Source organism: Ovis canadensis, chromosome X, assembly GCF_042477335.2.
Source record: "Ovis canadensis isolate MfBH-ARS-UI-01 breed Bighorn chromosome X, ARS-UI_OviCan_v2, whole genome shotgun sequence".
NCBI classification, from domain to species: Eukaryota; Metazoa; Chordata; class Mammalia; order Artiodactyla; family Bovidae; genus Ovis; species Ovis canadensis.
In genome coordinates, this window is record NC_091727.1 from 125,200,818 (window position 1) to 125,214,783 (window position 13,966).

The 13,966-nt window shown below is 37.7% G+C and overlaps 1 protein-coding gene across 1 annotated transcript in view; it reads left to right on the forward strand.

Annotated features, from left to right (window-relative positions):
• TRPC5 (transient receptor potential cation channel subfamily C member 5) overlaps window positions 1-13,431 on the forward strand; it is a 344,513-nt gene extending 331,082 nt beyond the window's left edge. The window contains exons 8-11 of the mRNA XM_070290886.1: window positions 8,143-8,346; window positions 8,580-8,621; window positions 9,427-9,516; window positions 11,243-13,431. Of these exons, the coding sequence (XP_070146987.1) occupies window positions 8,143-8,346; window positions 8,580-8,621; window positions 9,427-9,516; window positions 11,243-11,935 (1,029 nt within the window). The 3' untranslated portion in view covers window positions 11,936-13,431. The remainder of the gene's footprint in view (window positions 1-8,142; window positions 8,347-8,579; window positions 8,622-9,426; window positions 9,517-11,242) is intronic.
• The last annotated feature ends 535 nt before the right edge of the window (window positions 13,432-13,966 follow it).

Below are 13,966 nucleotides of genomic sequence, written 5' to 3' on the forward strand. Positions count from 1 at the left end.
AAAGTAAAACAGAATGAATAAAAACAAACACAGCTTCAGAGAATTTAATGGTGAGACACCATTAAATGGCCAACATATACATAATGGGAGTCCCAGACAAGAGAGAAAATAAAAAAAGAACTGGAAGGATATTTAAAGAAACAATGAATAAATACTTCTCAAAAATAGTTACACATCCACAAACTCAAATATTCCCTAGTAAGATAAACACACAGAAAAAGCCATGTCTTAGTCAAACTCTCAAAGACCAAGAAAAAAATCTTGAAAGGAGGAAAAGATAGCTGATTTCCATCCAAAACAATGGGATCTACAAGTCAGTGCGATGACATATACAAAATGTTTAAAGCAAAACACTGCCAACCAAGAATTCTATATTTAGCAAAAATATCCTTAAATGAAGAAAAAATAAAGACATTTCTCAAGTACACAAAGACTGAGAGAATTAATGGCCAGAAGGCACATCCTATAGGAAATGCTAAATAAAGAGAATTCTTCAGGCTGAAATGAAAGGACACTAGACAAAGAAAAAAAACAACAACAACAAACCAACCCTCTCCTCAAAAAAAAAAAAAAAAACCCACAAAGAAGTAGAGAGCACCAAAAAAGGTAATTAAAGGTAATTGTATAGATAAATACAATACAAATCTTATAGGGGGGGCATTTTTCCTAGCTACTTTGAAAGATAACTGCATAATACAAAAGAACAAAAAAGACATGCAACATACAGAAAATGGAAAAATGGCAGATGTAAATACTACTTTATCAGTAATTACTATAAATGTAACTAGATTAAGAAAACCAGTTAGTAGGAAAAGATTGCCAGACTTTTAATAAACACACATGATCCAACTATATTCTGTCTAGAAGAGATACACTTTAGATTCAAAGATACAAGTAGATTGTAAGTAAAAGATGAAAGATTTTTTGGCCACACCATGTGGCATGTGGGATCTTAGTTCCTTGACCATGCTCCCTGCATTGGGAGTGCAGTCCTAACCACTGTCCACCAGGGAAGCCCAGCTGTAAGTAAAAGCCTGGGAAAAGATAAATGGTGCAAACAGTAATCAAAAGAGAGCTAACTAAGTGGCTATACTAATTATCAGACAAAATAGAATTTAAGATAAAATTTGTTATTAGGGAAAACAAAGGACATTTTTTATGATTAAGGAATGTGTTTATCATGAAGATTTAACAATTATAAACACATTTCCACCTATCTACAGAGCTGAAAAATATATGAAGCAAAAAATGGCAGAACTGAAGGGAGAAATAGAAATTCAATAATAACCACTGGAGCATTTATTACCCCACTTTCAGTAACAAACAAATGTAGACAAATGACCAAAAAGGAAATAGAATACTTGAACAACGCTATAAACCAACTAGACCTAATGGACATCTATCTATACAACACACCATACAACAATAGCAGAATATATGTTCTTCTGAACTGCACATGGAACATTCTCCAGGACAGATTATATGTTAGTCCATAAAATGTCTAATTTTTTAAAGGACTGAAATAGTAAAAAAAAAAAAAATGTTCTGCAAACATTAGATACCAATAACATAATAAAATTTGGGACATTCACATATAAATGGATAGTAGAGAAGATACTGTAAAATAACTACTGGTTCAAAGAGGAAATCACAAAAGAAATTAGAAGATACATTGAGATGAGTTAAAGGGAGAGTATGGTATATCCTAAATATCCCCAGAAAGAAATCTATAATTTTTAAAAGCTTATATTAAAAAGTAAATAATATTTCAAATCAATAACTTAAATTTCCACCTTAATGAAACTAGAAAAATACAGTAAACTAAACACAAAGCAAGCAGAAAGAAAAAAACATAGCAAATTGTTGTTTATTAGTAAAATATAGATTTAGCCCTCCCATAACTTTGAGTTACAACTCATTTTGAGTTAATTTTTGTATACAGTATGAAGTAAGGATCAAGATTCTTTATTTTTTCCTTCTGGAAGTCCAACTATTCCAAGGTAATTTGTTGAAAAGATTATCCTTTCCAAGCTGAATTGCCTTGACACCTTTCTTAAAAGTCAACTGCATATATGCCTGTAATTATGCATATGCACACACTTATTTTTGGACTTTCTTATTTTGTTCCATTGATCTTCGATGCCAATTTGTTCTTTTTCAAAATTAACTACATCTTTTAGTTACATCTTTTACATCTTTTGTATTTATATATAAACTTGAAAGCAGTTTGTCAGTTTCTTCAAAACTGCCAACTGAGATTTGACTGAAATTGTATTGAATCTATAATCAATTTGGAAAGAATTACCATCCTAACTATATTCAGTCTCTCAATTCATGAATATGCCATTTCTTTACATTTATTTAAGTCTTTAATTTATGTCAGTAATCTTTCACAGTTTCCAATATTAAAAAAGACATATATTTTTGTCATATTTATTCCTAAGGATTTTATATTTTAAATGATACTTTCTTAAAATTAACATTTTATTGTTCATTGCCAGTATATAGAATACAACTGATTTGTATCTTCTTCTGTTTAATAGATTTTTCTTCATTATGTATCATATTTTCCTGTTTCTTGGCATTTGTGATAAATTTGTGTTGGATGTCAGACATTATGATTTTACCTTGTTGGACGCTGGATATATTTGTATTGTTTTAAATACTCTTGAGCTTTATTCTGGAAATAGTTTGACCTCTGAGGCTTGCTTTTAAGCCTTGTTAGGCAGGACTAAATACATCATTAGTCTAGGGAAGTTCTGTACAATAAAATTGTATGCAAGTCACAAATATGTGCCACATATGTTGCATTTTATAGTAGCCACATTAAAATACAGTGAAAAGAAATTGGTAAAATTAATTTAATTACATATAAATATATTACACATATAATGTATTCTATTGATACTCAAACCAGGAAAAAAGTACAGAAAATAAAAAATAAAAAAACCTGTAGACCAATATCCTTTATGAACATAGACAGGAAAATCCTCAACAGAGCACTAACATATTTGAATCCAGCAATATATAAAAAGAACATACCATAACCACATAGAATTTACTCCAGAAATGCAAAGTAATTCATCATATTAATAGTCTAAAAAAGAAAAATCCTATGGTCATATCAATTTATATGACCAGAAAAGGTGTTTGACAGACTTCTACTCTGATTCTTTTTTTAAACATCTAAGCAAAATTGGAATAGAATGCAATGTGCACAACCTGAACCACAAAACCTACAGCTAACTAAGTGTTGAAAGAAGACTTTCTAAGATCAGTAACAAGGTATATCTGCTTTACATACTTTTATTCCACTTTGTACTAGAGATCCTAGATAGTGCAATAAGGAAAAACATTGAAGACGTACAGATTGGAAAAGAAGAAATAAAACTGTCTTGTGATTCTGTATAAAGTAAACCCTAAATAATCTATTTTAAAAATTTCATAGAATAAAAAAATGAAGGCCACAAAATACAAACTCAATACACAAAAATCAACCATATACTAGCAATGAACAATTGGAAACTGAAATTTTAAAAGAGAGTACCAATGTAAAATGTAAGTAAAATGAAATACTTAGGCATTCAGTTCAGTTCAGTTACTCAGTCGTGTCTGACTCTTTGCGACCCCATGAATCGCAGCACCCCAGGCCTCCCTGTCCATCACCATCTCCCGGGGTTCACTCAGACTCATGTCCATCGAGTCAGTGATGCCATCCAGCCATCTCATCCTTGGTCGTCCCCTTCTCCTCCTGCCCCCAATCTCTGCCAGCATCAGAGTCTTTTCAAATGAGTCAACCCTTCACATGAGGTGGCCAAAGTACCGGAGCTTCAGCTTTAGCATCATTCCTTCCAAAGAAATCCTAGGGCTGATCTCCTTCAGAATGGACTGGTTGGATCTCCTTGCAGTCCAAGAGACCCTCAAGAGTCTTCTCCAACACCACAGTTCAAAAACATCAATTCTTCGGCACTCAGCCTTCTTCACAGTCCACCTCTCACATCCATACATGGCCACAGGAAAATCCATAGCCTTGACGAGACAGACCTTAGTCGGCAAAGTAATGTCTGCTTTTGAATATGATATCTAGGTTGGTCATAACTTTTCTTCCAAGGAGTAAGCGTCTTTTAATTTCATGGCTGCAGTCACCATCTGCAGTGATTTTGGAGCCCCCAAAAATAAAGTCTGACACTGTTTCCACTGTTTCCCCATCTATTTCCCATGAAGTGATGGGACCGGATGCCATGATCTTCGTTTTCTGAATGTTGAGCTTCAAGCCAACTTTTTCACTCTTCTCTTTCACTTTCATCAAGGGGTTTTTTAGCTCCTCTTCGCTTCCTTCCATAAGGGTGGTGTCATCTGCATATCTGAGGTTATTGATATTTCTCCCGGCAATCTTGATTCCAGCTTGTGTTTCTTCCAGTCCAGCGTTTCTCATGATGTACTCTGCATAGAAGTTAAATAAGCAGGGTGACAATATACAGCCTTGACGTACTCCTTTTCCTGTTTGGAACCAGTCTGTTGTTCCATGTTTAGTTCCAACTGTTGCTTCCTGACCTGCATACAGATTTCTAAAGAGGCAGGTTAGGTAGTCTGGTATTCCCATCTCTTTCAGAATTTTCCACAGTTTATTGTGATCCACACAGTCAAAGCCTTTGGCATAGTCAATAAAGCAGAAGTAGATGTTTTTCTGGAACTCTCTTGCTTTTTCCATGATCCAGCGGATGTTGGCAATTTGTTCTCTGGTTCCTCTGCCTTTTCTAAAACCAGCTTGAACATCAGGGAGTCCACGGTTCATGTATTGCTGAAGCCTGGCTTGGAGAATTTTGAACACTACTTTACTAGCATATGAGATGAGTGCAATTGTGCGGTAGTTTGAGCATTCTTTGGCATTGCCCTTCTTTGGCATTGGAATGAAAACTGACCTTTACCAGTCCTGTGGCCACTGCTGAGTTTTCCAAATTTGCTGGCATATTGAGTGCAGCACTTTCACAGCATCATCTTTCAGGATTTGAAACAGCTCAACTGGAATTCCATCACCTCCACTAGCTTTGTTCATAGTGATGCTTTCTAAGGCCCACTTGACTTCACATTCCAAGATGTCTGGCTCTAGATTAATGATCACATCATCATGATTATCTGGGTTGTGAAGATCTTTTTTGTACACTTCTTCCATGTATTCTTGTCACCTCTTCTTAATATCTTCTGCTTCTGTTAGGTCCAGACCATTTTTGTCCTTTACCGAGCCCATCTTTGCATGAAATCTTCCCTTGGTATCTCTAATTTTCTTGATGAGATCTCTAGTCTTTCCCATTCTGTTGTTTTCCTCTATTTCTTTTCATTGATTGCTGAAGAAGGCTTTCTTATCTCTTCTTGCTATTCTTTGGAACTCTGCATTCAGATGCTTATATCTTTTCTTTTCTCCTTTGCTTTTCGCCTCTCTTCTTTTCACAACTATTTGTAATGCCTCCCCAGACAGCCATTTTGCTTTTTTGCATTTCTTTTCCATGGGGATGGTCTTGATCCTTGTCTCCTGTACAATGTCACAAACCTCATTCCATAGTTCATCAGGCACTCTATCCATCAGATCTAGGGCCTTAAATCTATTTCTCACTTACACTGTATAATCATAAGGGATTTGATTTAGGTCATACCTGGATGGTCTAGCGGTTTTCCGTACTTTCTTCAATTTAAGTCTGAATTTGGTAATAAGGAGTTCATGATTTGAGCCACAGTCAGCTCCTGGTCTTGTTTTTGTTGACTGTATAGAGCTTCTCCATCTTTGACTGCAAAGAACATAATCAATATGATTTCGATGTTGACCATCTGGTGATGTCCATGTGTAGAGTCTTCTCGTGTTGTTGGAAGAGGGTGTTTGCTATGACCAGTACATTTTCTTGGCAAAACTCTATTAGTTTTTGCCCTGCTTCATTCTGTATTCCAAGGCCAAATTTGCCTGTTACTCCAGGTGTTTCTTGACTTCCTACTTTTGCATTCCAGTCCCCTATAATGAAAAGGACATCTTTTTTTGGGTGTTAGTTCTAAAAGGTCTTGTAGGTCTTCATAAGACCGTTCAACTTCAGCTTCTTCAGTGTTACTGGTTTCATTTTAGGCAAAAGGTTAACAAAACATGTATAGATAGGACTTACACATTGAAAACTACAAAACATGGAAGAAAGACATGACATACGGCATTCACCGATTGGAAGACTCAGCAGAATATATTTTCACTCAGCCTAAGATTTTCAAGGTTCATCTATGTTGCAGTATGTATCAAAATTTCATTCCTCTTAAAGACTGGATAATTATAGTATACCACATTTTGTTTATCCATTTATTTGTGGATGGTCATTTAGGTTGTTTCTACTCTTTAGCTATTATGAAAAATGCTGAACATTTGTGTACATGTTTTTGTGTAGAATGTGCTTTCGTTTCTCTTGGGTATGTAGCTAGGAGTGAAATTGCTGGATTTATGGTAACTCTATGTTTAACTATTTGAGGAATTGCCATATGGTTTTCCAAAGTAGCTGCACCATTTCACGTTGCCACCAGCAGTGTGTGAGGGGTACAAATTCTCCAGATTCTAACCTACACTAGCTATTCTTTTATGAAAAATTGTTATAGCTATCTTGGTGGGTTTAAAGTCGTATCTCATTGTGGTTTCAATTTGAATACTCCTAATGATTCAGAAAATGAAGATCATGGCATCTGGTCCTATCACTTCATGGGAAATAGATGGGGAAACAGTGGAAACAGTGTCAGACTTTTATTTTGGGGGGCTCCAAAATCACTGCAGATGGTGACTGCAGCCATGAAATTAAAAGACGCTTACTCCTTGGAAGAAAAGTTATGACCAATCTAGATATCATATTCAAAAGCAGAGACATTACTTTGCCAACAAAGGTCTGTCTAGTCAAGGCTATTGTTTTTCCTGTGGTCATGTATGGATGTGAGAGTTGGACTGTGAAGAAAGCTGAGTGCTGAAGAATTGATGCTTTTGAACTGTGGTGTTGGAGAAGACTCTTGAAAGTCCCTTGGACTGCAAGGAGATGCAACCAGTCCATTCTGAAGATCAACCCTGGGATTTCTTTGGAAGGAATGATGCTAAAGCTGAAACTCCAGTACTTTGGCCACCTCATGCGAAGAGCTGACTCATTGGAAAAGACTCTGATGCTGGGAGGGGTCGGGGGCAGGAGGAGAAGGGGACGACCAAGGATGAGATGGCTGGATGGCATCACTGACTCAACGTACATGAGTCTGAGTGAACTCCGGGAGATGGTGATGGACAGGGAGGCCTGGCGTGCTGCGATTCATGGGGTCAGAGTCGGACATGACTGAGCGACTGAACAGTATGACCTCATTTGTGTCTTTCTGCAAATGTCTATTCTAGTGCTTTCTTCTTTTCCAAATTGAATTGTCTTTTTATTATTGAATCGTTATCATTCTTTATATAGTCTGGGTACAAGTCCCTTATCAGATATATGATATTTCATTACTTTCTTCTGTGCATTTTTTCATTTTCTTTATGGTGTCCTTGAAGTACAGTTTTTAACTTTCACCAAGTCCAATTTACCTATTTTGTTCTCTTTTTCCTTAGCTTTTGGTGTCTTCTCTAAGAAACCATTGTTTTATCCAGGGTTATAAATATTTACTCCTTAATTTTCTTCTTAGAGTTTGATACTTTTTATCTATTAAACTTAGTTCTGCATTCATTTTAAGTTGAATGTTGTATGTGGTGTGAGGTAGGAATCCAACTTTATTCTTTTGAATGTGAATAGCCAGTAGTCCCAGTATGCACAACTGATTGACAAAGGTGAAAAGCAATTCAATGGAAGAAAAATAACCTTTTCAGCAAATGGCAAATGAACATTGACAGGCAAAAACCAAACAGAAGAAAAAAACCCTCAATGTAAATAAACTTCACCCCTTAAGCAAAAATGAACTCAAAATTGATCATAGAGCAAAATGTAAATGTTGCAACTAGAAAACATGTAGAGGAAAACACTAGAGGGTAAGGTCAGTGTAAATTGAGTTTTTATAGCTACTGACATATTTCCCTCTGGAGAAGCAAGTAGAACTTTTAGAATGAGTCATGGATGCATTTTATATTTTCCCATCCCCTATCTTTGAACTTGTCTTTCACAGGATCATGCTGATATTGAGTGGAAGTTTGCAAGGACGAAGCTCTGGATGAGTTACTTTGATGAAGGTGGCACCTTGCCACCTCCTTTCAACATTATCCCCAGCCCCAAGTCATTTCTATACCTTGGCAACTGGTTCAACAACACCTTCTGCCCTAAAAGAGACCCTGATGGTAGACGGAGAAGGCACAACTTGAGAAGCTTCACAGTAAGGCCTTTAAAAATTGTCTCTTTGTGAAAACAACTGTTTTCTCCTTTCCCTCCTTTGTGGCATTCCCTATCTCAAACATCATAAAACTACTCCAACCTACAGATGCTTTGGGGGTTTGTCAAGCAGCAGCTCCTGTGTCATGTTTCAGTCCTAATATTTAGAAATATGTTTGAGTGGGTGGGCTGCTGGGACACTGCTGATATAAGCTTTCTGTCCATTTCCAATGACAGGAACGCCATGCTGACAGCCTGATACAGAACCAACATTACCAGGTAAAGATTCTTTATATGAACTAAGCACAGTACTTCTTGTTCAGTTGTCTGAACTTGGATAAGTCACTTATCCTCCCTGAGCCTCAGTTTCTTCATTTGTAAATTAGGGATGATTAAACGTAACTCAAAGTGTAGTTGTGATAATTGAGTGATCAGTATGTATGTATTTGTGTGTGCATGTGTGTCCTGGCAGTGCCTGACATATTGCACTAAGTGGTGGCTATCATCATCACCGTGACTAACACAAAGTTGAGTGACTATGTGTATACCATTCCCAGGAGGCTAAGTTAAAAGAAGCCATCCCTGTAAAGGAGAAGAACGTATTGACTTTAATAAAAAATATCTTGACTATGTAATTATTGGACATCGAAATCAGCAGATTTTGTGACACTGAAGAATGACTTTTTCAACTTTATAAAAGGAAGAAAAACTCTCATCTTACTAGGAGGGTTAAAGTTTAATCCAGCCTGAAGGGAAAGGATATTGACTGTGACCACTCAAGGATTACTCTACTCTGATTATTCTATTAATATGAATCATGTTTACCTTATGCCTGGGTGGAAAAATTTTCTTTTGGGTGAATTTGATCTCACTGGCCCACTCTGCCACCAAATTTGGACACATAGTAATTCTTCATTTAGCCAGTGGACTTAACTGGGGGTTTTGTAGAAAATGGTTGGATCCTGTGAGAATTTTCCATTGCAAAGACAGTCTAGGCATATTTTCTTCTTGTATATGTTCCTTATTGTACTAAGAGTCCAAGAAGGAAACTGAATGCCTTTTCATGTTTTTGTTTAAATTCCAGGAAGTTATCAGGAATTTAGTCAAAAGATATGTGGCAGCTATGATAAGAAATTCCAAAACAAATGAGGGACTAACAGAAGAAAATTTTAAGGTAATTTGGTCATAAAGTGGTTTAACTTCTCATTTCACATTTCTTAAGCATCATTTAATCTTCACAGTATTTGAAGTTTCTGGTGATGGAATTTCAACTGCCTATGATACAGTAAAACCAGTTACAGTTCTTCCAATAGATGAAGAGATTTTACCAATGTTTGTCACACCACCACAGTCAGCTTTATGAATAATAAAAATACACAGTCTTTTAATAGTCTGAATGTTTCTCAGTGTGGGAATTGAATGCTTTAAACGATGTGGCAAGGATGTGTGAGATTTAAAGGTCTTCTTTACTTAAAAGATATGATAAAGACAAAAAAACTATTATTAAAACGTAACATTTATGATATCCTAGCATTACACATTTTTGCTTGTCACACTGGAATGCTATCGGCATCTAGTGAGTAGAGACTAGGGTTGTTGCTAAAAATCCTACAATGCACAGGACAGATCCCTTTAACAAAGAACTGCCACACTCAACATGTCAATTGGTTGGGAAACCCTATCCTAGAACACATATACATTCTAAGGAATGCATGAAGGCTGTTATCCTAATCTACATAAAACTCACCAGTTGAGGGCCTGCTACGGAGCACAGTGATGAGCAAGATAGAAGCAGCCCCTACTCTCCCGTGGAGTGACACACAATAATAATAGAGGGTGATGAATGATGGAGTATTCTAACAAGAGCAACACAAGGTACTGTGGAGACATAGAAATGGGGGGACACCCAGCTGGGACTTGGGGATTTGAGGTAGGCTTTTCCGAGGAAGCCATATTCAAGCTGAGGTCTAAAGAGGGGCTAGTTGGGTAGAAGAGTGTTCCAGAGAGAACAGCAGCACATGCAGAGACTCAGAGGCAAGAGAGAATATGTTCATACAGGTGGACAGTGGCGAGCCTGGGGAAAGAGTAGAAAAGTATGATACAGGAGAGATGAATGCATACCAGGCCTTGAAAAACCTTGTAGTCTGTGGTATGGCATTTTTCCTTTTTTCATAAGGTCAGTGACAAGTTACTAAAAAGTGTTAAGCAAAAGAATTAAATCATCGGATGTAAGCTTTTCAAAGATGATTTTTAAAAGAGCAATCTAGCATCTAGGCAGCCAGTGAGAGATAGAAGACATTTCACAGGGACTTGGATAAACAGGGTCCCCTGTCCCAAAATGGGGCTTCCCAAGTGGCTCAATGGTAAAGAATTGGCCTGAAATGTAGGAGATGTGAGTTTGATCCCTGGGTTGGGAAGATCCTCTGGAGGAAGAAATGGCAACCAACTCCAGTATTCTTGCCTGGGAAATCCCATGGACAGAGGAACCTGGTTGGTTACAGGCCACGGGATCACAGAGTCGGACACAACTGAGCGACTTGAGCACTAGTCTCAAAACAGCAGTCTCATCACCTGACATTCCACTTCCCTAGTTTTATTCCTGAGTCCTAAAGCTTTTCCTCTTCTGTATCTTTCTCTATGCAGATATCAATGAGAGCCAATACCCTACTCTAATACCGTCATTGTTGGTTAACATTTCAGTCTGTTGGTGTACTCCTGATAGGGAGGTTCTGAAATCAACTTTACCAATTGCACATTTTTTTTCCCCAATGGCCAGCCCTGCCCACAGATTTGTTACTATGTTTTTCTTGTGGTAGAATATACCTTGTGATTTGCTATGAGACAAAAACCTGGAACATTCCGAAGCTTCTTAACATAATGTGTCTTCTCTCTTGCCCTAGGAATTAAAGCAGGATATCTCCAGCTTTCGATATGAAGTGCTTGACCTCTTGGGAAACAGGAAGCACCAAAGGAGAAGCTTTTCCACTAGCAGCACTGAACTCTCGCAGAGGGATGATACCAACGATGGCAGTGGTGGGGCTCGGGCCAAATCCAAGAGTGTCTCTTTCAATGTAGGCTGCAAGAAAAAAGCCTGCCATGGGCCACCTCTCATCAGGACTATGCCAAGAGTCGGTGGTGCCCAAGGCAAGTCAAAAGCTGAGTCATCAAGCAAACGATCCTTCATGGGTCCCTCTCTCAAGAAACTGGGTCTCCTATTCTCCAAGTTTAATGGTCATATGTCCGAACCCAGTTCAGAGCCAATGTACACCATCTCTGATGGAATTGTTCAGCCACACTATATGTGGCAGGACATCAGATATTCTCAGATGGAGAAAGGGAAAGCAGAGGCCTGTTCTCAAAGTGAAATTAACCTCAGTGAGGTAGAATTAGGTGAAGCCCGGGGCACTGCTCAGAGCACTGAATGCCCTCTAGCCTGTTCCAGCTCTCTTCACTGCGTATCCAGCATCTGTTCCTCAAATTCTAAACTTTTAGACTCCTCAGAGGATGTATTTGAAACGTGGGGAGAGGCTTGTGACCTGCTCATGCACAAATGGGGTGATGGACAGGAAGAACAAGTTACAACTCGGCTCTAAGTCAAGCCGTTATCACGTGTCCTGGAACTCAGAAAATTTCTCTTTTCTTTGCTCTCAGAGGTGACATAGAATATGATTCCCTCACTGCCCCCCCCCCCCACCCCCAACCAGACAGGAGAGTGAAACTCCTATTGCTTTTACCATATTTTATAGCTACATTCATTTTTTGGTTCTTGTTATTAGTATTACTATTATTTGCCTTTTTATACCTATAAAACAGTAAGTCCATTTCATAACCAACTGAAGGGGTATTTGCCCCTAATCAGCAGAGGTGCAGTCAGGTGCTTAACCCTTTGGCTTTGCTTTTCTTACCCTTGCTTCCTTGAAGCTCCAGGTGCCACTTTGCTACTGTCGCTGCCGCACAGATTCCTGACCTTCCTTGGGATCTCACACCATTTCCCCACAGGGCTGAGGGCTGTGCTCAGCAGTCCCCACCAGCTATCAGATGAGGCAAACTCACCTGCCTATGTTTGTTGCCCTTCAGTGCTCCACGCTGCCCATTCTGGTTCAATGAACAGCATCAAAGGGAGACTGAATAGACTCCAAAGAATTGTCAGCTCGTGGTTTCTAGGTATAACTGGCTTTCGTGTTTTTGTTTTTAAACACTACAACTTCTCCTTATTGTGGGGGCTGTTGAGTTTTTTGTTTCTTAAAGACTTGTGAGTTTCCTAATGTATGCCAGTGACTATTTACCCCCATAGTATATGTCATATCTAATAAGTTAGTGAATTCCTTTCCTGTGTTTGTATATTTCAGTTAGCTTACTACATCTTAAAATTTGACAGTATCAAGATTAGTATTTAGGATGTAGACTCTTTTAAAAACTTTTCCTGCACTCTAACCAATAGTCACTACATCTCATACATTGGTAAGAAAAAATAATTAGCTGGCATATTTATAGGGTTCTATCTACTGATGATAGTTTTAATCATTATTGCTATCAAAAGTATTTCTAAGATAAAAACCTGGATTTGAAAATATTTTATCAGAAAAATGACATCTTGCTGAGGTGTCAGAATCCGAAAACAACTTCATTTTAATTAATTGCTCTCTGATAAAACAAGAACAACAAAACAATTTTAGGTCTAGATAATCTGATTCAAGTTGCAGTTTTAATGCTCAGTGGAGACAGTGGAATTGCATGTGTAAACTGATGTTAAATATATAACATAACAACCCTAGTGAATTCATGGAACTACAAACATGATCCAAATTCTACTGTCTTTAAAGAAAACTGCATTATACACCAAAAAAAAATTATTTTCCACAGCTTAAGAGTACCTCATCAGACAACACAGGTGAAGGTGAAAAAATGAAGCCCATAATGCTCATGGTCATCATGTTAGACCTGGTAACCAGTGACTGAGGACCTGCTAAACAAGGGTGGTTCTTGCCAACATTAGCACAAAGGAATCCCCAACTTACACTCTTCACACATGACCTAAAATAGCTCAAGGTCTAAGTCCTGGTGATTAAATTAACACATAGCTCAAAAACATAAGAAACTTAATTAGTTGTCACCCTGTTTTTGTAAAGGTCAACAGTAATAGGAAACCGTCTAAATTTATGTGTATACTTTCTGGCAAAATTTAATGAAATGCAGCATTCTCAGTGCAAATATGGTTTTGACAGTGTAGTTTCTGTTATTTGAATTGATTCCCATTCTAGCTCTAGCTTCAGTAATGGACAAAATATTCTACAGGGAAAAGACACAAACTGGGGATAAGGGGGAAACAAGAGGAGGTGTTGAAGAATAAAGCTCAGATCCAGGAAAAGGTGACCAAGAGAACAAGCTGCATCAATATCCATTTGGCAAGAGATTATCACAAAATAATTCCTCAGCGATCATACTCAAACCTCCTGCTTCTCTAAGTGGGACTATTCTAAGTGGCCCTGACATCATTAACAGGTTACCTTCCAGAAGGAAGTTTTCTAAAGTTACAGATTCAACTTTCCCAGTTTCCAAATTCACTTTGAATAAATAGCACCTAGGCTACATTTCTTTTCATACTGATGGCACCAGAAACCAAT